This window comes from Gastrolobium bilobum, unplaced genomic scaffold (genome assembly GCF_033153095.1).
Source record: "Gastrolobium bilobum isolate Gb01-03AN ecotype WA unplaced genomic scaffold, APGP_CSIRO_Gbil_v1 utg1102, whole genome shotgun sequence".
Classification (NCBI taxonomy): domain Eukaryota; kingdom Viridiplantae; phylum Streptophyta; class Magnoliopsida; order Fabales; family Fabaceae; genus Gastrolobium; species Gastrolobium bilobum.
Window position 1 is genome coordinate 196,695 of NW_026897493.1, and position 25,235 is coordinate 221,929.

Genomic DNA, 25,235 nt, shown 5'->3' on the forward strand with positions numbered 1-25,235 from the left:
GTGATCCATTGACTTGATATATCGATCGAGTCAATGCCCGATCTGGGTTTAATAATACTTATTATTATATAAATTTTTTTTATAAAACTTACAAGTTTTTCATTACATCCATTTTTTTTATTTTTACAATTATGAATGGTTTCATCTTTTTCCGGGAGAAAATTCTTAAACCCACATAAAAGTAAAAAAAAAAAAACAACGAGGAATCTTTACGATTAATTTCTATTTACTAGTTTTTTCTCTCTGTATCACCCTTTAAACCAAGGCTTGAGATGATCTTGGAAGAACAAAAACTCTTCCTTGAACAATATGGAGGGACTTTTCTATTTTATGAGCTCTAAATTGAGTCTCTTATGTAAATATTTAGTTGAACCATAATCATTGTGGTTAACGAGGGTTGTTTCAAAATTAGTGTATAAGCATTTCATTTAAAAGATTTTTACACTATTCGCCATATTTTCATGGTATTATTGCAAGCATATATTTAAAATAGTATAATCTATAAGTATTATTGCAAGCATATATTTAAAAAAAAAAAGAAAAAAGATTGCTAACATTTGTTGAAACTTTTTTCTAAGTTTTGAATATGATATTTTCTCTTCTTCTTAAACTTTTTTGTAACAAAAAAGAAAAAGAAAAAGAAAAAGAAAATCATTGTGGTCTTGATTAGCGTGCAATATTATGGTGTAAAACATGGATAAAAATTAAGTAATTTCCACGAGTTACATCAATGAGAATGGGACCTTTTTTCCTATGAAAGTGCAAATCTAGAATTTAAGAAAACCAATAGCCATGGCTAATCTTATAAACAAAAAACATAGGTATATGGTCAAGAGCCCAGCCCCCAAGGACTTATGAAGCCTCATATTCTTCTTCACCAATATCACAAGGGCCCAAAGCACCCCTACCATCAAGAACAAAAGTGTCCCAAAGAGGGAAGGGTCCTTAGGAATGACATAAGAGTCTGGATATTCAGACCATGCTGATAGAACAAGAGGCAAGCCCAAACCCATCAAAATATTAAACATTGGACCTGCATAACAACCAGAGACAGCTATTTGGGTCCCATCTGCCCCACCATTCTTGGCCATTGCACCATTGGCTATCAAATCCCCTAGAGAGTTACCCCAAGCTAGGACAGTTAATCCAAGGATTGAAGGACTAACCCCTATGATATTTCCAATTGAAACCAAAAGAGAAACCAGTTCCTCAGCAATAATATAAGTCCATGTTACACTCATAGAAAACCCCCCTGCTAGCCAAGGAAACAAGCACGTTCTTGGTGGGCTAGAACTCTTGGTAGTCACACATGCCATATTCCCAAAAACAATGCCAATTAAAGCAGCTATTAAGTAAGAAACTAGACCACTCCTTGAACTCATGTTTTCCATCTGTGTATTACAAAGAGCTGCAAACAAAACTGGTGCTAATGTGACAGATATAACTGCATATGGCTTTGACCAATTCTCCTCACTCACTAATGGTATAGTAAGTCTTCTTGGCAAGCAAAGAGGTAATTCTAGTACTTGTAGAAGAAACTTGCCCAAGTAAGTACAATCAAATGAATCATTATCAAAACTTTCCTCCTTATGATCAATAGCCACTTTATTTGCTAAATTTGGTTTCTCCTCATCAACATAGGCCAGCAATGGCAAGCCAGACTCTACTATGTCATCAGAAGAGGCTGTGAATTCGCCATCTTTCTTGTCCCCTCCATAGATGAAATGTGTTGCAGATACTGCACAGACATAAAGGAAGTAGATAGAAACATAGCAGATTGAGCCCAACAAGCTAATTTTACCAATGGAAATGATGACAAGGAGGATTAACAGAGAGAGAAGGAAGAAAATGACATCTCTAATGAAACTGGCCTTATCAACTGCAATTTCATTTGGGCTAACTAGAATACTTATGATCCCCAAGACAGCACTAGAGACAAAAAAGGCCCCTCCCAGAATGCTATTGAGACCAACTGCACCATTGTTGGATCTTGTGAAAGAAACAACACTAGCAAAAAAATCAGGAGCACCATTCCCTAGAGAAAGCAAGGTTACTCCAGCTATTGTGGGAGATAGTCTCAGGATATCAGACAAACCCTCTATGGAGGTGCAAAAGTAATTTGAAGCTGTGTCACCCAAAAGATAGAACAACACCACAAGCCATAGTACAAGAAGGGCATGACCCAAAATTGGGGAATGTCCAAGATTACAATAGAAGATTTGAAGATAGTTAATGTACCCTTTTGATCTGCAGTCAAGATGGGTTTTGACATATAAGCACTTAGAGCTATAATTTGAGTACTTGTGAAGATCAGTGCAACCATCAACTCTGATGTCACTTAGCATTCTTGCATGGTTGAAGATGGTTGTGGAGGCATGAAAATTAGAATTTGAAGGGTGGAGATAGGCTTTGAGGAAGAGAAAGAGGAGGAAGAGAAAGGATACGTTGAGGAGAAGAATGATTTTTTTTCTTGGTTGAGGTTTTGAGTTGGAAATGAAAGCTGCCATTTAGAGAGCAAGTTCTTGAGGATATGTTAATGGTGTGAATATATTGATGATTGAGAAGCTGTGTCTATGTGGTATAGTGAACTTGTGTTGTGGAATTTGATGTGTGTTGGTTGAGGTTAGAAGATCATGGCCAGTACTAAAAAGAAAGGAAAGTAGAATATGAAGACAGAAAAAGAAGGTTCAATTCTAAGAGTTCTTGTAGTACTATCATTGGAAATATCAGTGGTTGACAAAAAAATGTTTTGATGAACTAAGATTTGGTTTATATGGGAAGGATTCTATTTGGAATGTGATTTGATATGTTTCCTTAATCTTTTAATTATTAGACTGGTTTGAATTTTAATTATTTTCTTATTTTAGATGTGTTTAATGCTTATTTATTTGTAATCAGCCATAAAATTTTATTTTTTAGACATATTTTAATTGTGTTTTAGGTTTTTTTGACACCTTATAAAAGGGTGTTTAGCACTCTATTTATAGGAAGTTAAATTTTGTTATTTTAATAATATGAAATCCTAACTTTTTATTTAGGCATTTTTTTTATGTAATTTGGGGATCATATTTTATTTATAGATAGAAGTGCATTACAAAGCAAAGCTATGGTGTGTGAGCCATTGTCATGTGCTGGATGAGTAATGTAAAATGTAGTTTTCACTTGTGCTGTGTAGATATTAAGGGGACTTACTTTATGTACATAAAAGGAAACGTACGTATAACCTCAACTTTTTAATGTATGAAAAAAATGAGAGATGGATAAAATAAGAATAAAGAAAACAGGAAGTTAATGTTTACCGAAAAAAAAAGAGAGAGGGCATTAATAATAATAATAAAAAGAAGAAGAAGAATGGCTTCCTCTCCATGGCTTTTATGGGTCCCACCATTATAAAAAGAAAAAAAGAGAATATACAGATTTCTAGATATCACAACTAGAAAACACTTCTCCTGGGCATATATAATGAAAAGGACCAATGACCCAAAAATAAAAATGAATAAGGACCGAACGAAGTTTCTTTTCTTTGTGATAAAAATGTGCTAAAGCGTAACAGGAATAAGTGGGCTTTTTTATTCTTTGTGAAAATAAGTGGTTTTAGAATAGATTAAGAGCATGTTTGACGTAATTTTTTTTAAGTTAAAAGTTATTTTTTTAACTAAGTTAAAAAAAAAAAACTTAAAAAAAAGATATGACGATTATATAAAATTTTAATAGTGTTTTTAGTGTTTTGAAGAGGGGACATGAAATGATTTGCCATTAAAATAAATCATTGAGGTAAAGGAGAATTTTTAGCTAGATACTAAAAAATAAAATGAGGATGCTAAAAAGTTGGCATACATCTTTAAAAAAAAAATTGCTCGTGAGAGCTTTTTCTTTTTTAATCATTATAAAAAAAAAACTCTTTTTATGATAAAAGATTTTGTAAAATGATATTTGGCTCAATTTCCTATTTTTAAAAAGAGAAACTAAAAATAAGACTTGTCAAAGACGTATTATTTTGAATAGATCCCAAAAGAAAAAAATGTTTATCATTTTAAACGACACAACTTATATCATTTCACTCTCACAAAGAGGTGAGACTCACACCTTTATTTTTTTTTTGTCAACTCTCTTTTCTCCTTTATATATCTCTTTCTTTCTCGTAAAATGACATAACTTTATATCCTTTAAAATGACACATATTTTTCCCATCCCAAAAACTATATTTTCTTATACTGTATTTTTTTTTTTTTTTTGGTAAGGTTCTTATACAGTATCTAGTTGAAGAAATAAGTGCAAACACCAAGAAGAGTAAATATACTTTATACCAAAAAAAAGAAAAGAGTAAATATACTTATCTAGTTGAAGATGAAATTCAGATGATCATCATATTTTCTTTTCTTTTGGATATTATTCATTAGATCTACTAATTAAGCTCAAATAACTCCTTATCAATTGATCCACATACTTAATAATATTTCATCATCACATTTCAATCTTAGAGACTCAAGCATGTGTCACTTGAAATACAAACTTTGTTAGCCATAAAATCCTAAATTTTAAATGCAAATAAGATAAGGGTTCATTTTTTCTGCGGTAACGGTAGATAAGTTATTTGTAGTAAGTCGAATACGACGTCATTTTGGGATGGAAATCATGGTGTTTTTGTAATTTTTATTTATTTCAGGATTATTATCGTCTTTATAATTTAATTTTTAATTTTTTAATCTTCAAACGACGTCGTTTTAGGAATAAATGCAGATAACTTATCTGCAGTAACTATAAAAATATTTTTCTGCTAAGATAATATTTAAAAAAAAGGCTTACCCAAAGCACTGGTACTAAAGTTTCATATATTCTATTTTAGCATGATATATGCAATTGCATGTCAAAAGAAAGTTTTGTATAGAAGTTATTGTTTCAAAACTTTGAAATAGATCTTATTTTAACTCTATCCGTATCACGCACTCAGATTTTAGTACGGACTTGCAATTAAGAATTAAATAATTCCTTATATATTAAAAATAAATAAATAATTTCTTTCACTTCAGCCATTTAACAAATGATTTTTGAGTTTAAATTTTAAATATGTAGCAACTACCCCCTTTAAAATATCACAAATTCACAAACCATAGTTGAAATATATTCACCCATAATACGAATTTAAAGATGTTTGCCAAGGGATTAATGTTCCGATGTTATAGGAAATAACTTTATCTTCTACGTACACATAAAAGTGTATAGGCCATCTGGAGTCATATGAAGAAAAGAGAGAGAAAAAGAAAACATGAGCTTCATACACTATTTTGTGTATATAGGAGATAAAATTATCTCATGCAATATAAGAAATATATTTCTCATTTACTAAATGTTATAAATATGTAAATCGTATATAACTAATGTAATGAGCTATGAAGCACCGACACTTTAAAATCTCTGACGTGTCATGTTTGACACTTTCTGACACTCACCGACACTCCGACACTTTCCGACACTCCAATACTCATTGCAAAGACTCAAAAAGGTTCAAAGATTATATTGTGTTGCATTTTGAGTTCCAACTATTAGATTCGTTGAATTACGATTACTATTTTATTGAGTTTAATATAAACATTTGGGATATATTATGATTTAGTTTTTGTTTTTTGTTAAATTATTGAATATTATATATAATATACACTACATAAATTTAAAATATTATATAATATTAAAATGTGTCCTGACGTGTCAAAATTTAACATTTTTTAGAATTAATGTATCGGAGTGTCGTGCCGTATTGTATCCTATATCCCGTGTCGGTGTCGATACAACGTAAGTAATGAGAATAATGTAATCACCTAACATTTCGTAGCATATAATGCACAAATGCTAATTCTTAAGTTTATTAACTTTATTTTTAGGTTTAAAACAAAACAAGGGTTAGGTTACACTTATTGTCGTTAATTTAATTTTAATCCAATGATAATAAAGATTCTTATGTTTGTAGTTTTGTGAGCATTATGTGAAATAGTGCGTGCATTAAGAAGCTCGTTTGATGCTTTATCCTTTATTTTATTTTAAATAAAATAAAATTATTATTTTAATAATTTTAAATAATAAAATAAATATTATTTTAATTTGACAAAGCCTTTGTTTTTTTTTTAAATAAATCATGTCAAGCTTGAGTACTCAAGTCTCGAGACAACTAGTTAAGTTAGAACAACCTCCACTAAAATTAAACTACATGCTTGATATTCGTTATGCCTATAATTTAACCTATATCAAATTAGAATAGGAGAGGCTCAATATATTATACATAAATCTAATTTATTTAGGTCCAAGTTTAACATAACATAACCTATTTACACCTCTAAATCTCTAATCTCCTCTTATTATCTTACTATTGTTTGCCCAAAACAGGAGAGAATATTTGAAGGGCTCGGTCCTCAAGATTCTTTTAGAGAGAATTGGATAGAGAGACAAGAGAGATAGGGAAAAAAAAAACCACTGAATAAATTTCCCAAAACAGAGGGATGATTTAATTCATTATGACAACAGCATGACATATGTTTCCATCACAATCAGATATCCAATTATTGTCAGTTTTTATGTATATATAATTGAAGGCCAACGGCTATTGCTTGCTTAAATGAAAAGCATGAGTGGAAGAAACACTTTTTAGAGACGTAAATCTAATGTATTTACCTTAAGTACGGCATCTTGATATGCAATGAAAGGGGGTAATGAAGACTACAATGTCCATAAAAAACAGGGTAATTTGTGTTTTTGCTCCGTTTGCCTTAATAATCTAGATATTGCCATGTGAAGCAGACAAGAAGCGAGGGTCGCAAGTTTGTTGCATTGCAATAACTTTATTCTCACTCAAATTTAATGAGGTCCAAGGAGCATATGTTGGGTAAAATGTGTATAACATCTGTGAACTTTGTTCAATATATGTGAGTAACCCTTGGTGTGTTATCATTTACATAACTCATTTTTATTTTTTTTTGGGTTGGGGGACATTGACCATTATGACACACTTGTGACTAAAAAATATCGGTATGCCACATTTTAATTAAATTTTGCCAAAATGTCACGTCACATTTTCGTTACGCCACCCAGCGAGAATGGACTGTACATGTGGCAACGTCTGCATGGACAGCCATTCTCGCTGAGCAACCCCGCGAGAATGGCAAGATGCTGACACGTGACAAAAGTACAGTCATTCTCACTGGGCAGCTCAGCGAGAATAACCACTTGAATAGCTTTAGCAGAAAATACATATACTTTTGCCACGTGTCAACATCCTGTCATTTTCGCTAGACTGCTCAGTGAGAATGGCTGCCCATGCATACGCTACCTCGTGTTCAATCCATTCTCGTTGGGTGGCGTAGCGTGAATATAACCTGATATTTTAGCAAAATTTGATTGGAACCCGGTATACAAATAAATACTATTTATAAGAATGGCATATTGATCAATGTCCTGAGGTATTAACATTGACTTTATATTTAGGTCATCCTCTAGACTTTATACCCTTGTTTGATTATCTCTTAAATAAAGTACTTTTGTATAAAAAAAATATAGTAATCAACTCTGATATTATTATTATGTAATGAACTAACTTTTGTTAAATATTTAGTATATTTAACATGTCAGGTCTAATTTTTAGGAAATTTTATCCAAAGTAACATAATTATATATATAAATTCTTCTTTTTAAGTGTTGTGTCTTGTTACTTTTTAGAAATTTCAAATACCGGTACCTTCAAAGGCTACTATATTCTTTTAGTTATATAATTAAAATTAATTGAATAAACGAGCTTCTATAAAAGAAAAGGTAACTAAAAATGTTTCATAAATTAATTACTTAATTTTGTAATGTTAAAGTAAAATGAAAAAATTTACGGTGAGAAGAAGTTCTCCCCATTTAAAATAAAAATAAACCACCAACTTCAATAAGGATTCATATTGAAATAATTTAGATGTGTAAATAGGTTGAGTAAGGTTCAACTTTGATTTAAAAAGGACAAATTTATATAAAATATTTTGAGCCTATCATAAGTCCATTAGCTTATTTAAGCCTATCAATCCTTTAATACGTATTAGGAATTAGAAAAAAGATATAAAATAATATTTTTATGAATTAAAATTATTTAAATAACTATTTTATTTTTAATTAAACTAAATAATATGACATAAGTCGGTCAGTAAATTTATAGGCAAGACCTTGTAAAAACAGGCTTATAACTTCTTTTATAAATAATTTTTTTTAAACCAAGTCTATTTTATTTTACTAATTATATTAGGTCATGCTTCGCCTAACGTAAGTCCGGACATATCCCCTAATAGGTCATTTGGTCCATTTATACCCATGTGAATTATGTATCATTTATAAATTAGAAATTACTAAATGCAAGCTCAAAATTATGCTATTATTATGACACAAAGTGGATCAGATTAGTAGACCTTTATTGAATAAGAAATTTAGTCTAGTTATGGTTACACCATAAAAAATACGAGAAGTCAGTAGAATAGTTATTAAAACATCAAATAAAGTTGTTTACCAAAAAAAAAAAAAAAACATCAAATAGAGTGAAAGAAGATTGCGTATATTACTGTAGTTCTAATAACAACTTCTACTACAGTATATCACCAACCAATGCCTCTTAAATTGTACCTCTCTAAGCGTGCATTCTCATCAAGTTTCCCATTTTGGAGCATTAGTGAAGGAAACTTCCTAAGGCCAATAAAGAAGAATGGATGATGTTACTTTATGGGTCATTGGATTTATTCGTGTCTAAGAAGCCAATTCTATCCATAAATTTTATTGTTTGTGTCTGCATGCTCCTTGTCGTAATTTCCTACAATTTCTTTGTAAATTAATTAAGTTGCCCTCACTTTCTCATTATTTTCTTCGAGCCTCTCTGTGTGTATGATATCAAGAAACCCCAATTCTTAGGTCCTAGCAATAATATTCTCAAATACAAATACCCATAGAAATTTCTAACGAAGTTGGGCCTTAGGATTACTATTAGGAGCCAAAAGAATAAAATGAAGCAAGGAAGTGGGTCAACCTTAAACACTTTTTCTCCCTGGTCGAGCTTTCAAATTATATATATATATATATATATATATATATATATATATATATATATAGGATCCTTTGACACCAGTATCAAATTTGAAATTTGACACTTCATCTGAGAGCCATTAGATAAAAAAAGATCAATGATATCACATGCTTACAAATCAGACTCATTGATCTTTTTTGATCTAATAGCTCTCAGATGAGGTGTCAAAGGATCATACCTCATATATATATATATATATATATATATATATATAGACACACACACTATGTGAGAACGCATTCTCCTTATCTGATTGTTAGTAATTGTCAACGGATATAGGTGATTTTGTTCTCAAGTTATTAAGGGAGTTGGTCATATCCAATTTCATTTCTTAACCACAACGAGGGGATGTCAAGGGCCCAAAATTTCAAAGCATTGAGTTTATGTTCTCACGTATATAAACTTCACTTATTCCATTATTAACTAATGTGAGACTCAATCTCATTTAAATATTCCAACAACTCTCCCTCAAGTGTGAAACTCATATTGATATGTTTTCCCTCAACGGAAGCCCAACCCCCCTCTAGCCTAACACCTAGGTAACCCAGGCCGAACCTAGCTCTGATACCATTATCAAGCAGGCTGGGGGAGCTTATGGTGAGGGACCACCATGAATGGGTTAATCTAGACCAAACACATTAAGTGAATCCAACACCATGTCTCAAATCAAAGTCTTAAGGTTTCAGATTGAGACATAGTCGCAGACCCACTAGCTATAGTTGGTGTATCTTAGCCCATTGGTGGTGGTTTTTCATTGGGTGCTTCCCTTATACCTGCCTAACACCATATTTGAAGGAGCAACTACATCATCTTTCTTTTTAGGGAGAGCTAATGCTTGATATATAATTTGGTTTGACATTGCTTCACATTCAAAAAGAAGTAAACTACTTTTGAGTAAAATCGAAATAAACTTTGATTATTAAATATGACCTCAAAATAATAAGGGTCAAGGTCGACAAGTAAAATGATGGGCATAAACCGTATCGTTAGGAGGGGAACTGGCCAAATCACCAACTAAGGCCCCTAATTGCATGGCAGCACAGTAACAAAGGAGGTAGAGGTGCAAAGACAACTAGGTTGTTTGCCTACAAGCAACATGTCATAACCCAAACTTGAGTCATGATCGACACAAAGGTTTAATTTAACTTTATCACCTGTTCGACATAATTACCTTGGAAAGCCTAATTATCAACATAATAAATTTAGGTTTATCAAAACTTACAAATCCAAATAATAGAAAAATGAAGCAACTCTATAGGGTTGTAAATGAGTCGGACTAAGTCAGACTTTAGTTGTAAATAGGTCGGGCTTATGTAAAATATTTTAAGCCTAACTTGGGTGTTGGGCAAGTGGCTTCTTACACAGGATGCTTACGGAACACCTAGAGGGGGGGTGAATAGGTGTTCTAAACTTTTTCAAAAAACTTTTTCTTAGTAGATCCTTAAATCTGTAAAGTCTAGACAAATTTGAACAATTAAGCTCAATCACCACACCAACTCAACAAGATTGACAGTTATCAAATTATTTTGCAAGTTCAGTTCAGATAACAGTCACTCGGCTATAACAATTTTACTAATTTTACCTTAGATCCCTATATGCCCAAAATGATTTCTATATGATGTATATCAATAGAAAAACGTACCTGACCTTTTATTTTATAGAGAAAACGCAGCAACAAGCTTTCTTACTCAAAACAGAAAAGAAAATTAATTTCCAAATACTAGAAAATAGTTTAAGTGCTACAGCAATTATATCAGAACCAGTAAGGTGCTACAACACTCTAAAAATATACTAGAAAGCTGCTACAATACTTTCAAACAAGAATTAGTGTAACTATGAGTCTCTAAACAGAATATTCAGAAATTAAATCAGAGAGACAAGAGACACACGATATATTCTGGTTCACACCCACTAAGCCTAAGTAGGGTTCTACGTCCAGACTAAAGTCGCTGCAGATATTTTATTTACCACAAGTGTATCTGTTTTACAAACACATGTCAGACAAGCAATCAAACAAAATATCAAAAACTTTCCTAGTGCCTACACTGCTCCAAGCTTTGAGAATACTCTCAAGCCGAACCTACGGAGTTCACCAACTCCTCTCACACAAGATCTCCACTCTCCCTAGTGGATTCTTGAGGCTCTAGGCCTTGAGACACACTCTCAAGCCAAGCACAAGGTTGCCAACCTACTCGGTTGCACCCACTCACCTAGGACAAATTTTACACACACGTGCACTTCACTTTAAACAAACAATACAATATCTCATGTTTAAAACAGAAAATTTATCAACCTATTACAAAGTCCTATCACACTTGATATATCAAATAAGGCACAAAAACAAGCTCCTAAATGATATGATGTATGCAGAAAATTTAGAGCACAAGTATATGTATCACAAACTGCAAATTTAAGCAATAAGGAACTTGTATTTATTAATATCAAGTATCTAAATAATGGACACTAAAAATTCAGATTTAAACAGAAACTATCACACTATATCCAGAAAATTCAGATTTGTAATTGCTCTCAAAATTTCACAAAAAATTCAGAATTAGTTCTAGATAAATCTTTTAGTAATAAACCAGAAGAAATCTGAATTTTAAGCACAATATACCACAATTAAAACAGAAAATTCAGATTTAATATTCCAACTATAAAATTTCTAGAACAATTCAAGATTAGGCTTCTAAACAGTAAATCCCAAACAAAAATCTGAATTAACACAATGTATAGCAAGGTATAAAAAACAAATTCAGATTTAATATTTTTAAATGATCTTTCACAAAAATTTGAAACACAAATCTTACATAAAGAGCATCAAGATTTCTATTATTTTCACTTAAAATCAAAACAGAGAAATTTGAATAGTCACAATGTACCAAAATAAAATAAAAAACAGAAAATCAATTCAACAATATCAAGTCTCAAGAATATACCAAAGGATGCTCAAAATAAGGATTAAAACTTTACCTCAAGAAATCTCAAATTTTCAGCTAATTAAAACAGAAAATGTGGTTAGGGTTCTTCAACCTTAGTTCCAAGAATCTTGAATTACTTGTAGAATCATGAACAACACTCCAAATCACCCAATCTTGACTCAGAAATCAATCAAGAGACTCATCAACAGTGGTGCACTTTGTTTAGAGTTGAAGAAGATAGAAATTGTTGATGGAAATTTGAGAATTTTTTGGAGGAAGATGAATATAAGGTGTTGTATCGAACACTCACACATATTATTTTGTGCAGATTGAAGATGAAAGAATGAACAACAATTTTTCAGAGATGAGGAAGTGAGCTCTGTTTTCACGCGATAATATCAGAGAGAAAGAATGCTTTTCTAATCGCAAGCCTGTGAATTGAATTTCAAAAAATGATTCTTCTATGTTTTTATTATTATATAGTATATAGCTTTTAAAGAAAGCTGAACTATGACAGCGTTGGAAAAGTCAATTGGTAAAACAATATTTTATATATTAAAACCAAAAGTATATATATATATATATAAATCAATCAACGTAACCAATGCGAAAAGAACGCTGTAGACGTAGATTTAGTTTCATTTCTTTATATATATTACTTTTACTTTTTTTAGTTTTTATTAAAATATATTTTTAATTGACTTGGGTTTTATTTTAAAGACCTATTCATTTAATTTTTTAATAAGTCACTCAACATAGCTAAGCAATGAAATGCAATGATATGCAATGGAGCTTGAAATCATGCTTAGTGATATATCTAATGTGTTACAATAAATCTAAAAATTATCTAGCCCGAAACTTTAGCATCTTCAAAATGAGTTCTTCATGCTTTGACATCATCAAAACCATCTAGGCATAATCTACTTGAATTTAAGAGGTCCTTCAATCTCTCCTTTTTTTATGATGGCAATATTTACTCAAATTGAGACAAAATAAAGGTTAGTAGCAAAGGTTAGATAACATGTAATATTACAACTTTAAAATTTCTTTAAGCTCCCCCTATCAATATGCATAAGCTCAATTTGACATTCATTTACCATATTTTCTCCCCTTTTGACATTATCAAAAATAATAGTATATAGCAAGGATACATGTTGGATAAGGCATATAACAAGCGTATGATCATATATCCAAAAATTACCCATGTTTTGTACCAAGTTTTGATTCTTTGCAATTTTTGGGCTTATTTAAGAGGTCCGTCAATTTGCTAGCATCTTCAATGAAATCTTCATATTTTGATTCATTTCCATTATCTCTCAAATACCTACAACATCATCTTCCACACTTACCTTTTTCGGCACATTAGCAAGATCAAGCATTTATCAAATAGTACAAGTAATTGCAATGAAAGATAACTCATTTATGATTGCTAATAGGCATTATTTGTGAAAGATACATTGAAACAGGCTTGCTGTCCTATTTGGATAGAATTGAGTATAAGAGTAAAAACAGGGAATTTTTCAACTATATAGGCATGTAGTGCATGAAGTAAGTTTTCTATCTACATATAGATCATTAATATTGAACATGTATAATATAAGATGTGTTAAAAACAGTGTATGCATGTTATATTAAACACCAAACAACAACTAGACATCATGTGCAAAATGATTTATCAAATAAAACAGTCCATGGAACATGATGCATACATGCTCACTAAGTTTTCTTAGGAACATATATCATGTTCTTAACCTTGGGGCTAAAGAACATGCTAGATGTGTTAGATGTTGAGGCAATGTTGCCCATATTTATAGTCCTCTTAGGAACCCACTTAAGATTAGTTCCTTTTAGGCCATATTTCTTAATATTGCATTGATATACAAGATGACCACTCATGCAACAATATGTACATTTCTTAAATGGTAGTTTATACATGAACCTAGGGGGATAATGATTTGTCTTTCTTAGTTGAGCAAAATGAGGTTTTTGAAAACCAAGTCCATATTTAGTAGATTCAACCCTTTGTCTACCAAGGAGGACATTCAAGTTGTCTATCCCACTAGTCATTCTATCAACCATTATTTTTAATCTATCCACTTCATTAGATAATTCAACACATTTAGCACATGAAATAATGGAAGGAGGATTCACATCATCACAAGATCCAACAAGACAATTCATAAAAACATTTTCATTTTTAAGATTCTAATTGTCTTTCATTAGATCATTTACAATGGTTGTCAAACTATCAACATTGTTTTGCAAGTTATTTTTCTCCTTTTTAATTTTCTCAACCTTAGAGGTTAATTTTTCATTTTCAATTTGCAAGCATTTATACGCATATAATAGATCATCATAAGATGGACCAATCATAGAAGAAGTATCACATGAACTAGTGTCACACATAGAGTTAGAATCATTGCATGAACTACTATCACATAAAGAGTTAGAAGAGTGACAAGAGTATACATCGGTATGTTCATCCTCTAGATTTTCCATTAAGCACAAGTTTGCTTTTTCACTACTTGAGGAGCTTGATGAGCTTGATGAATCATCCGAGAATGCCATGTAGGCCTTCTTTTTCTTTTTGCCTTTACCTTTCTTGAATTTGTCGTTGTCGTATTTATTCTTTTTGTTAGGGCAATCCTTTTGGAAGTGGCCTTCCTTTCCACACTCAAAACAAGCATTGTTTGAGTTTGCATTGCTTGAATTATTGTCTTTTCTTCTTTGGCCAGCATCTCTTCTTCTCCTTTTGTTGAACTTCTTGTTGAAGAATTTGGTGAATGACTTGTTAAATTTTTTCACAAACATTGTCATTTCGTCGTCTTTATCGGTGCCTAAATCATTTGATGATGTATCAGTACTTTTCTTACTTTCCTTTGAATGAGATGATGATACCTTGAGAGCTAATCCTTTTTGTTTCTTCTTGTTAAGCTCACGGTTAGCCCTTCTGTTTAACTCCAACTCGTATTCCTGAAGCTTTCCAAATAAGGTAGCAATGGACATTGTGGAGAGGTCTTTAGCTTCATAGATTGCTGAAGCCTTTGCATCTCATTCCTTAGTAAGACATCTCAGAATTTTGTTAACTAACAGTTCATCATCATGAAAAATATTTAAAGCATTCATTGATGTAACTATATGCATGAAACGTTTTTGCTTGTCAAATATAGATTCACCCTCATGCATCTCAAAGAACTCAAACTCTCTAGATAATGCATTTTGTTTATAACGCTTTACTTCACTAGCACCTTCATGGGTTGTTTCTAAAATAAGCCACATCTCATGTGCAGTCTTACAAGAAGATACACAGTAGTATTTGTCTTTGCCAAGTGCATTAACTATTAAGTTTTTTGCTTTTGAGTTGTATTGGGCTCTCTCTAATTCTTCTCTAGTAAAATCTGTGTGTTTTTAGGCACAGTTATTCCATTGTCATCTACTGTGGTTGGAAGCTGATATCCTTCCTCTACACTATACCAAATTTTAAGATCTACCGACTCAAGAAAAATCTGCATCCGAGTTTTCCAATAGGGATAATCAATCCCATTGAAAAACGGAGGACGGTTGGTGGAACCACCCTCAAGAGGAATATCCTGATGGAAAGAAGCCATAGGATCTTTAACTCTTTGGCAATGGCCAATCACTCAGAGCACGAAGCTCTGATACCGCTTGTTGGGCAAGTGGCTTCTTACACAGGACACTTACGGAACACCTAGAGGGGGGTGAATAGGTGTTCTAAACTTTTTCAAAAAATGATTCTTCGATGTTTGTATTATTATATAGTATATAGCTTTTAAAGAAAGCTGAACTATGACAGCGTTGGAAAAGTCAATTGGTAAAACAATATTTTATATATTAAAACCAAAAGTTTATATATATATATATATATACATATATATAATCAATCAACGTAACCAATGTGAAAAGAACGTTGTAGACGTAGATTTAGTTTCGTTTCTTATATATATATATATATATATATATATATATATATATTACTTTTAGTTTTTTTTAGTTTTTATTAAAACATATTTTTAATTGACTTGGATTTTATTTTTAAAGACCTATTCATTTAATTTTTTAATAAGTCACTCAACATAGCTAAGCAATGAAATGCAATGGAGCTTGGAATCATGCTTAATGATATATCTAATGTGTTACAAGAAATCTAAAAATTATCTAACCCGAAACCTTAGCATCTTCAAAATGAGTTCTTCATGCTTTGACATCATCAAAACCATTTAGGCATAATCTACTTGAATTTAGGAGGTCCTTCAATCTCCCCCTTTTTTATGATGACAATATTTTCTCAAATTGAGACAAAATAAAGGTTAATAGCAAAGGTTAGGTAACATGTAATATTACAACTTTAAAATTTATTTAAGCTCTCCCTATCAACTTGGGTTGTTAACCTAGCAAAAAATAAATTATAGGTTAAACCTAACTTGTTTTTAAAAAATACAAGAGTTGACTCAATCTATCAAGCTTACAAAATCTTCAAAAATGACATATTACACTCGGGAAAATATAGATTGTGATTATTTTATTTCTATTGTATATTTAAGTTAATGAAAAATTGAAGCAGTACAATAACTAAAGTCAGACCATAACATATTGATTGTTTAACTATTTATCTAGAAATAAAAAACAAAATCATGCCAAGGATGTAAAAAGTTTAATTAATTTTTTTTTAAAAAAATATTCACTCAGTCATGCATTACATAAAATAATTAGGTTAGAGGAAACATAGGAGTCTAGGAGGAGGTTAGAAAATTTAAAAATCATAAAATATTATTTCATTAAAAAATAATAAAATAGTATTTTATCCAAATATAATAAAATATTATTTATTAAAAATACAAGTTGAGCTTGGAGGCTTGGAGTCTAGGCCTCTTAAAACATGTTTGTGGACTGATTTTTAAGTTAGCATTTTAATATGTTCAAATCTATACTATTTTTAAATAGGTCAGGCTAAGTCAAATCAAAGATATACCAGGTTATAGACCCTTGACAAGTTATTTAACCATTTACAGCCCTACATCTCTATATTAATGATCTAGAAGGCATCTAAATGAAATGTATAATAAACAAATTAACACATAACAATTGTCTAAACGGACAATGTGTTGGACTGATCAGTAATAATAACCAAAAGAAACTTCCTCAACAAAATTGAAGGAGTGGAATCAAAAGTCAACTATTTGAGTTTATCTACAAAAACAAAATATATAATTCAATCACGGTGGTGAGTTCCAATGCAACTTAGTGAGCAAATAAAAAAATTATAACAAATAATATTAGGCAACATACAAATATTGTATTTAAATCAAATTGTAAAGGTGATAAATTCTCAAATTTAGATTTTTACCAAATCATTTTATATGCATAATCAAAACCAAAAATTTGTCAAATAATACATGAATAAAATCCAATTTTAAAGATAAATGTTTTTTGTAAAATCCAAATCAAATTATTTCTACAAATTAGAATTCTATATTTTATTAAAATAGTATATGCATTTAAGTGAAGATTTAATTAGATGTGACTACGTACACCATGACAATCTCAGACTCTTTGCTTGAGAATATAACAATATCAAACTAACCTTCTAAATAAATCAATAACAGACTCACACCCATTATGTTGCACCGACACGAGACATGACATGATACGATATTTTGATACATTAATTTTAAAAAATATTAAATTTCAACATGTTAGGACGTGTTTTGATATTAAATAATATTTTTAATTTATGTAGTGTATATTATATTTAATATTCAATAATTTAACAAAAAATGAAACTAAACTTATAATATCCATCAATTTTGCCAAAAAACATAAACAATCAAATTGTAAATCTCTTATACACTACAGTGAAATTTATTCGGTATCAAGTTTTAATTTTTATTATATCAGTTTGATAAAATATCAATCAATTTTTCATGATATGTAATGAAATTTTAAATATTATAGATGACGGAGCATGTCAGAGTGTCAAGGAGTGTCGGACATGGCACTTTAGATTTTTTGAAATGTCAGTGCAACATAGTCCACCCGTAAATAAGTCATGATTCATCAATACTAACAGCTATTGTGAACATCCTATTTTGACAGAATCTACTCTCATTTTATTTTATGATTTTTTGATAAAAATAAAATAAATATAATATGCATATATATGTGTGTGTGTGTGTGAGGTTATAGTTACTACTTCTTATTACTAAATCTTAATCATTGATTTCCATTAATGTAACAGTTGTAATTTATTGGGTCATACTTATTAATTAATTATTAACTTCCAATAAATTAATTATAACCGTTAAATTGACGAAAATCAAGGGTTACGATTTGGTAGTAAGAGGTAGTAAGAAAAAGAGGTAATAAATATATAACCTCTCCCTATATATATATATATCCCCCATTTTTTTGTGAAATTTTCTAAAGGCTAAGAAAAGTATAACATGAATTTTTCTTTTTTTCTTTAACAGAATTTAATTTCTCAATTATGTATTGAATTTGCTACTTTTAAGGTGAGAATTAAAAATAAAAATAAAAAAATAACAAAAATTAAAACATCCACATCTTTTTAATCTTCAGTGTATGATTGAAGGGGGTGGTACTTAAAATCCCTGAAAGGAGTCTCTGCACTAAAACCTAAATGGTTTCTTGCATAATTGGAGAGGACGAGTTTCCTCCATTCCTTCTCCTTTGAAATAGTGAGATTCTGGATATATCCTACATAACAAATACTCTCGTCAATGGTTACATGAAAAAGAGAGGACATGCTTCGTTGAAAAGGATATCTCCTTAATTTCTTTTTTTTGAAAACCAAAGGAAATAAAGAAAACTAAAGGGCCTCTAGCAAATCTAGGCCAACCCACCCCTCTCAAGTCACTGTCCAAAACACCCATACATCCCTCCGCGGGAGAATCAAACAGACTAGTATCCCAATCTAAAAAAGTAGCAGCATTAGCCATCCAATCGGCTACTTTATTCCCTTCTCTAAATATATGGACATATTCTACCTGCCAATCTCTATGATTAAACTAAACTACCTTGTTAATCAAACTCACAAAAGGATGACTGTCTGAAACTCCATCCTTGATCATGTTGATAGCCACCTGGGAGTCCTCTTCAATGATGAGTTTCCTAAATCCAAGGTTCCATGCAGTTTGGAGACCAACTAGAATTCCCTAAATCTCAGCTTTCACAGCACTGCAAGCTCCCAATTTTTTTGCAAAACCCATCTTCCACATACCATCTCCATCCCTCAAGACTCCACCACACCTCCTTGCCCGACATATCTTTTGGATGATCCATCAATGTTCACTTTAATCCATCCAATAGGAAGGGGGAATCCATCTCACTACCAGTTCACATCTGCCAACAGCCTGCAAGCCAGCTTTCCTATACAAGTTTTCAGCTTCTGCAAAATTTGACCAGTAAATATAAGCCAATCTACCTGTACCTCCCTCACTAGGCCTTTCATTCTCAAATATTAGCTTATTTCTTTCCTTCCATATGAACCAACAAACTATGCCAAAAAGGATACTACCATTAAAACCTCCTAGCAATCCCTTCTTCGGGTCCAGATTAGTTGACAACCAGGAATGCAGAGAAGATGAAAAAAACTCAGGCCACATACTTTTATTGACTAAATCATTCCAAACCTTCCTAGACCAAGGGCAGTCTCTCATTACATGAAGACAACATTCAGGCACCTCTTGACATCTGGGGCAGAGATTGGAGCTAGCAAGGTGCCTCTGAACTCTTCTTTGATTGGTGAGGAGCATCTCTCCAAGGAGAAGCCAAAGAAAATATTTGACTCTCGGTGGACCTCCCCCCAGATCAAGTTCCAATTCCCTGGATTAAGAGCAACAACTTCCTCACAAAGAGAATTATAAGTAGATTTGGTGGAAAAGCTTCCATCCTGGGTGTGACCCCATATCACCATGTCCTCTCCAGCGTCATGGTTTTGAGGGCAAGACCCAGCTAAGAGATTAAGGGCTTCTTAATTAAGCAAGGGGCTGAAGTCCTGCCATCTCCACTCCCCATTAGCATTCACCATATCTACTACCTTGGCTTCAAGAAACTCTACAAGGATCTCTTGGATGGTATGGTCCCTAAGAGGTCCAATTTCTAGCCATTTATCATCCCAAAAAGAACTCTCATTCCCATTACCCACCATGATTCTGGACCCTTCATACACCATAGGCCAAACTCGAGCCAAGCCTATCCACAAGTTAGAGCCACCAGACCTCCTAGGCAGATTCATGATCAAGCCATCTCCCACTTTATATTTATTCTTTAAGACTCTCACCCATAAATCATTCTTATGGGTCAGAATCCCGTGACCAATCTTCATTAAGCATGCTTTATTCATCAATCTCAACTTCCTTATGCCCAGCCCACCATCATTTTTACTCCTACAAATCACATCCCAAGGAGTGACATGTATTTTCCTTCTCCCCATATTGGAACCCCAAACAAAGCCTCTCATTTTCTTCTCAATTGCATAACAGGTGCCTAAAGGGAGCAAGGCAGTTTGCATTGAATAAGTGGGCATAGCAGCCAGCACTGATTTTGTAGTCTTCTCCTTCCAAGCCTTCAGTCTACCATTAGTTCTATCTAAAGTGTAGCTGAAAGTGTGCTTATTGACCATATTGTGAAGAACAGGGACACCAAGGTACTTACCCAAGTCAACTGAGATGTCAAAACTCATAATACTGCTCAGTTGCCTCCTTTTAGTGTGATTCACATTCCTTGAAAAACAACACTTAGTTTTGCTGTAACTAATTTTCTGACCAGAAGCCAAGCAAAACCGATTCAAAATATTTGAAATCAGGTTAGCTTGATCCCTATTGGCCTCTGAGAAGATTAAGAGGTCATCAGCAAAAAAGAGATGAGATATTGGTGGGCCCTGCTTCCCCAATTTCACCGGTTTCCAATCCTTCCTCTCAACTGCAGAATTGATCAAATGTCCCATTCTTTCTATGCATAAAACAAACAAGTATGGAGATAGAGGGTCTCCTTGTATAATCTCTCTCACAGGTGAGAACTCTTCTGTTGGACTCCCATTCCACAAGATATTTATAGAAGAAGTTGTAACACAAGCCATTATTAACTCCACCAAGGAACTAGCCATCCCAATTAGCACCAAAGTCTCCTCCAAGAAAGACCAACTAACCCTGTCGTAAGCTTTCTCTAAATCTACTTTAACAGCCATCCAACCTTTTTTGCCTTTTTTAGATCTCATCGAATGAAAAATCTCCTGGCTAATGATAATATTATCTGAGGCATGCCTACCCTTCACAAAACTGCATTGGTTTGGCATAATAATAGCACTCATGTGGTTCCTCAATCTAGAAGCTACCAGCTTGGTTACCCCTTTATATATCACATTACAGAGGCTTATAGGCCTAAATTGACTAACCAACTCTGGATTATCAATCTTAGGAATTAGACAGATCAGAGTCTGGTTAATGCTTTCCACCTTCCTGGGGTCTTCAAAAATCTGAATTATAAAATTAGTAACAGACTCCCCTACCTTATCCCATTGAGTATGCAAAAACACAGCATGCAAGCCATCAGCTCCAGGAGCTTTATAAGGTTGCATCTTAAAGAAGGTGCTCCTTATTTCCTCCCTACTAGGAATATCACCAATTCTCCTCCACAGATAATTATCAATAACAGGAAAATAATTGACAACACTCCCACTCTGAAGAACTTGACAGTCTTCCATATACAAGTCCTTAAAGAACTTGATAACAAGAATTTTCAACTCCTCCAAATTCTCCTCCCAACTTCCATCCTCCTTTCTAAGGGCCCTAATCTTGTTCCTCCTGGCCCTTGCTTTGGTTGCTGAGTGATAGAATTTAGAATTTCTATCCCCAAATGCCAACCAATTACTTCTAGACCTTTGGTACCAGGTAAGCTCCTCCTGGACATAAATTGCATTCAGCTCCTACCACAAAGCTTTGTGCAACCTCTCTAAGGATTCATCTGGGCTCCTGTTCAGCTCAATGTCCACTCCTCTGATCCTCTTTTGAATTTGGAACTTCTTTCTCTATTCGGCTTTAAATACATTTTTATGCCAGATAGAAGCTTCCACTTTAAATTTTTCTTTAGCCGAATTCCAATTAGCATTTCTATCCCAGTAGTCAACCACCACATCATTGAAGCTGCCAACAATCATCCAAGCTGTCATAAATCTAAATGGCTTAATACCACCAGAGTCTCCATCCAGCAAGTCATCTTTCAGGACAATTGGTCTATGGTCAGATCCATGGAAATGGATATAAGAAATGGATCTGTTGGGGTATTCCAGAAGCCAATTGTCATTAACCACCAATCTATCTAACCTTTCCTGTAATCCACCTCTTCTCCAAGTGAATTTAGGACCAGTGTAACCCAAGTCAGAAAGCCCACAATCACTAAGGTAGTCCACAAAGTCTTGGACACTCCCCCAATTCACTACAGCACCTCCTTGTTTATCTCCCTGCTCCACATAGGCATTGAAATCACCCATAATTGCCCATTTCCCATCTTCATACCCAGCAATTCTCCCCAAGTTCTCCCAAAGCACTTTCCTCTCGAGCCATCTAGGACTCCCATAAACAAATGTAATTTGCTCTTCATCTCCAGATCCCAACCAACACAATTTAGTATGCACATATTGGTGGTCCTCTTCTAGAATATGCACCTCAGTCACCAATTTGTTCCAAAGGATCCAAATACCTCCAGAAAATCCTATAGCTCCTCTTAGAAAAAACTATCGAAACCTAAACTTCTAGCAATCCGATCAGCCTTGGATCCACTGATTTTGGTCTCCAAAAGCACCAGAACCTGAATCATATTCTGGTAAACAAGATCTTTAATAAGAGTGGAGAACCCTTTTTTCCCCACTCCTCTACAATTTCATGTACAGACTATCATAAAAATAATAGACTAAGAGAGGACACCATACCTGCTACACCAGCTCAGAAGTTCTTGGTCTCCCCCCCGTAGCATTTGTTATGTCATCCAACACCATGGCTTCTCTCACATCAGGAATCACCAACTTCCCACCATCCCCTCCATCTAGAGGTTTTTCTTTCAGACCAGACTTCTGCAAGGTTGTAATGTCTACCCTGCTACTATTAGGTCCATCCGAGCCTCCCTCACCAGGATCCATGCATGAGCTGGCTGCTTTCTCACCACGATTTCCCACCAGATTAGGATACTTGTTCACAAGAATTGCTTCTCTCCCAACCTGAACTTTGAACACTCTTTTGGTTTGTCCTATGGAGAGAGAGTTACCCCCTTTCTTAATCGGTTTGGAGACTTCTCCTCCTTTTGCTTGCAGATACAGAACACTATCCCCATTATTCTTCTTCTTCCTCCCACCTTGGACCCTTTTCTGGTTACCTGAATCCCCAACTGACTTCCCCTTACTGCCTTCTAAACCAAGCTGAGCTACAGTAGGATTTGGACTACCACCTCCATTGTCTTCCTCTAAAGGTCCAAACCTAGAGCCTTGAACCTTCTGGGGATTAAGCCAGATATTTCTGGCTCTACTTTCATCTTTTCCACCAATGATTCCTTGGTTTTAAGATTCTGAGATGGCTTTTTGATCGTCCTTCTCTAGATTGTCATCCAAGTGCCAAACCCATCCACTTCTTGGCTCCTTTCCACATCCTTTCCCTGATTAGTTCCCTCCTGGGCCTGAACCTTATGGTGACAGGTAGCTTCCTCACTAGCACCCCCTTCCGCTTTCTTCATATTAGCCGAGTTAAAAGAGCATTGGTCTCTTCTATGCCCATATTGTCCACAAAGGAAGCAAATTAGGTACAATCCTTCATACCCTATATAGAGTTGCCTCTGACCGATTCTGAATTTTGATAGTAAGCTCTTACCCAAGTCAATTTCAACACAAATGCGGGCAAATCTGCCTCTGTCCGTTATCTCCTCAAGCTGACCTTGACCGCTTATCCTCAAAGAATTTTCATCAATCCTCAAGGTACGACCCACCATATTACCCATTCTCCACAAATCCTTGTGTGTGTAAAACTCCCTTGGAACTCCTGGTATCCTTATCCAAACCGCCATTTTCTTGACCCTATCATCATAAGGATCAAAATTAGGCCTCCATCTTTGGACAATAAGGTAATGATCAGCTACGATCCAAGGTCCCTGTTGCTGGACAAATAGAGTCCTGCACTTTCTCAAATTCGACCATGTAGTTATCATTCTCCAGATCAAGCACTTTATACTCCCCTTCCAAATTCCAAAGCCGGTGTAGTCTAAACCACAGAAACTTAGCTCCTAATCTCTTACCCATCAGCTTGACAATAAGTGTCTTTCTCCACCTCTTGCATTGTTCCAATTTTTCCAGCACATCAAACTGGTAAAATGGATTCAGTGGATCGTCCTCACCTACTTGCTCGTAAGCTTTCAAGGCTTCTTCATCTTCCAGATCCTCCCTTTTGCACTGCGCAAGCCAGTCCTCCTCATCTTCCTCAGCAATCCCATCCCAAACACCATTAACCCTCAGCAACTGATCCTTATATGAAATCAGCTTCCGAGGATCACGACGGACCCCTACATCAGGAGCATGAGTTGCATCTGCAACTTCCACGTCGATCTGATGAGACTCGTTACCCTCCTCCACCTCCATTGTGCCCACAATCAGAGGTTCACCTTGAACGTCCAGATCCATCCCCAATTCAGCCTTAGCTTTCTTCGTCTCCCTCTTATTTGAGGTTTCCCCCTCAGAATTGAGGGATCTATCCCCTCTCGCAACCATCAACCAGAAAAAACCCTAGCAGAGAACTCACAACAGAAACCACGCGCCTCACGCACTCTTTTTTTTTTTCTTCATATATCTCCTTAATTTCTCGAACATATGAAAATGATAAGTTTTGAAGAAGAAAGTGGGCATAAGATATAAATGGGGTCCTGATATTTAAAAAGGGGGAAGAAAAGCGAAAGATGGGAAGTTTCGGCTACATAAGGTTTAAAAAAAAAATTAAATACAAAGAGACAAGTCAGTGAATGTATATAAGAAAAAACCAAATCCTTGATTGGAATCACTAAGCAGAAGGTATGCTTTCTGAATGTATATCAATCCTCGAATGTTCCTCGATAATTTGCATATGATTCTATACTAGATATAGTTAGGTATTTGAATCGAATTTGCTTGATAAGTAATATATATCCATGAGATTGTTAGTAATGATTAACCG

General features: G+C 33.7%; 3 protein-coding genes across 3 annotated transcripts; all 3 read right to left on the bottom strand.

The window, feature by feature from the left end:
• Positions 1-759: 759 nt before the first annotated feature.
• LOC133307386 (cation/calcium exchanger 1-like) lies at positions 760-2,507 on the bottom strand. Its single transcript, XM_061507887.1, has one exon. It carries the CDS (start codon positions 2,505-2,507, stop codon positions 768-770), a length of 1,740 nt encoding a protein of 579 aa, XP_061363871.1. The 3' UTR covers positions 760-767.
• A 10,921-nt stretch (positions 2,508-13,428) lies between these two features.
• Positions 13,429-15,018, bottom strand: LOC133307380 (uncharacterized). Its single transcript, XM_061507882.1, has 2 exons — positions 14,482-15,018; positions 13,429-13,488 (listed from the first exon to the last, which is right to left on the bottom strand). The coding sequence occupies exons 1-2, from the start codon at positions 15,016-15,018 to the stop codon at positions 13,429-13,431; spliced, it is 597 nt and encodes a 198-aa protein (XP_061363866.1).
• A 5,005-nt stretch (positions 15,019-20,023) lies between these two features.
• On the bottom strand, positions 20,024-24,099 carry LOC133307381 (uncharacterized). Its single transcript, XM_061507883.1, has 5 exons — positions 23,660-24,099; positions 22,986-23,519; positions 22,794-22,921; positions 22,097-22,701; positions 20,024-21,952 (listed from the first exon to the last, which is right to left on the bottom strand). Exons 1-5 carry the CDS (start codon positions 24,097-24,099, stop codon positions 20,024-20,026), a joined length of 3,636 nt encoding a protein of 1,211 aa, XP_061363867.1.
• Between the last annotated feature and the right edge of the window lie 1,136 nt (positions 24,100-25,235).

Excerpts from the sequence above, each read along its gene's own strand:
- LOC133307386 (XM_061507887.1), bottom strand. The coding sequence starts at position 2,507 with ATGGCAGCTTTCATTTCCAACTCAAAACCTCAACCAAGAAAAAAAATC.
- LOC133307380 (XM_061507882.1), bottom strand. The coding sequence starts at position 15,018 with ATGTCCATTGCTACCTTATTTGGAAAGCTTCAGGAATACGAGTTGGAG. Across the intron at positions 13,489-14,481 it reads TAGAGGATGAACATACCGAT|GACAGCAAGCCTGTTTCAAT; the intron begins GTATACTCTTGT and ends CTATCCAAATAG.
- LOC133307381 (XM_061507883.1), bottom strand. The coding sequence starts at position 24,099 with ATGGCGGTTTGGATAAGGATACCAGGAGTTCCAAGGGAGTTTTACACA. Across the intron at positions 23,520-23,659 it reads AGGAGCCAAGAAGTGGATGG|GTTTGGACCTTTAGAGGAAG; the intron begins GTTTGGCACTTG and ends TCAAGGCTCTAG. Across the intron at positions 22,922-22,985 it reads CCAAGAACTTCTGAGCTGGT|AGGAGTGGGGAAAAAAGGGT; the intron begins GTAGCAGGTATG and ends ATGAAATTGTAG.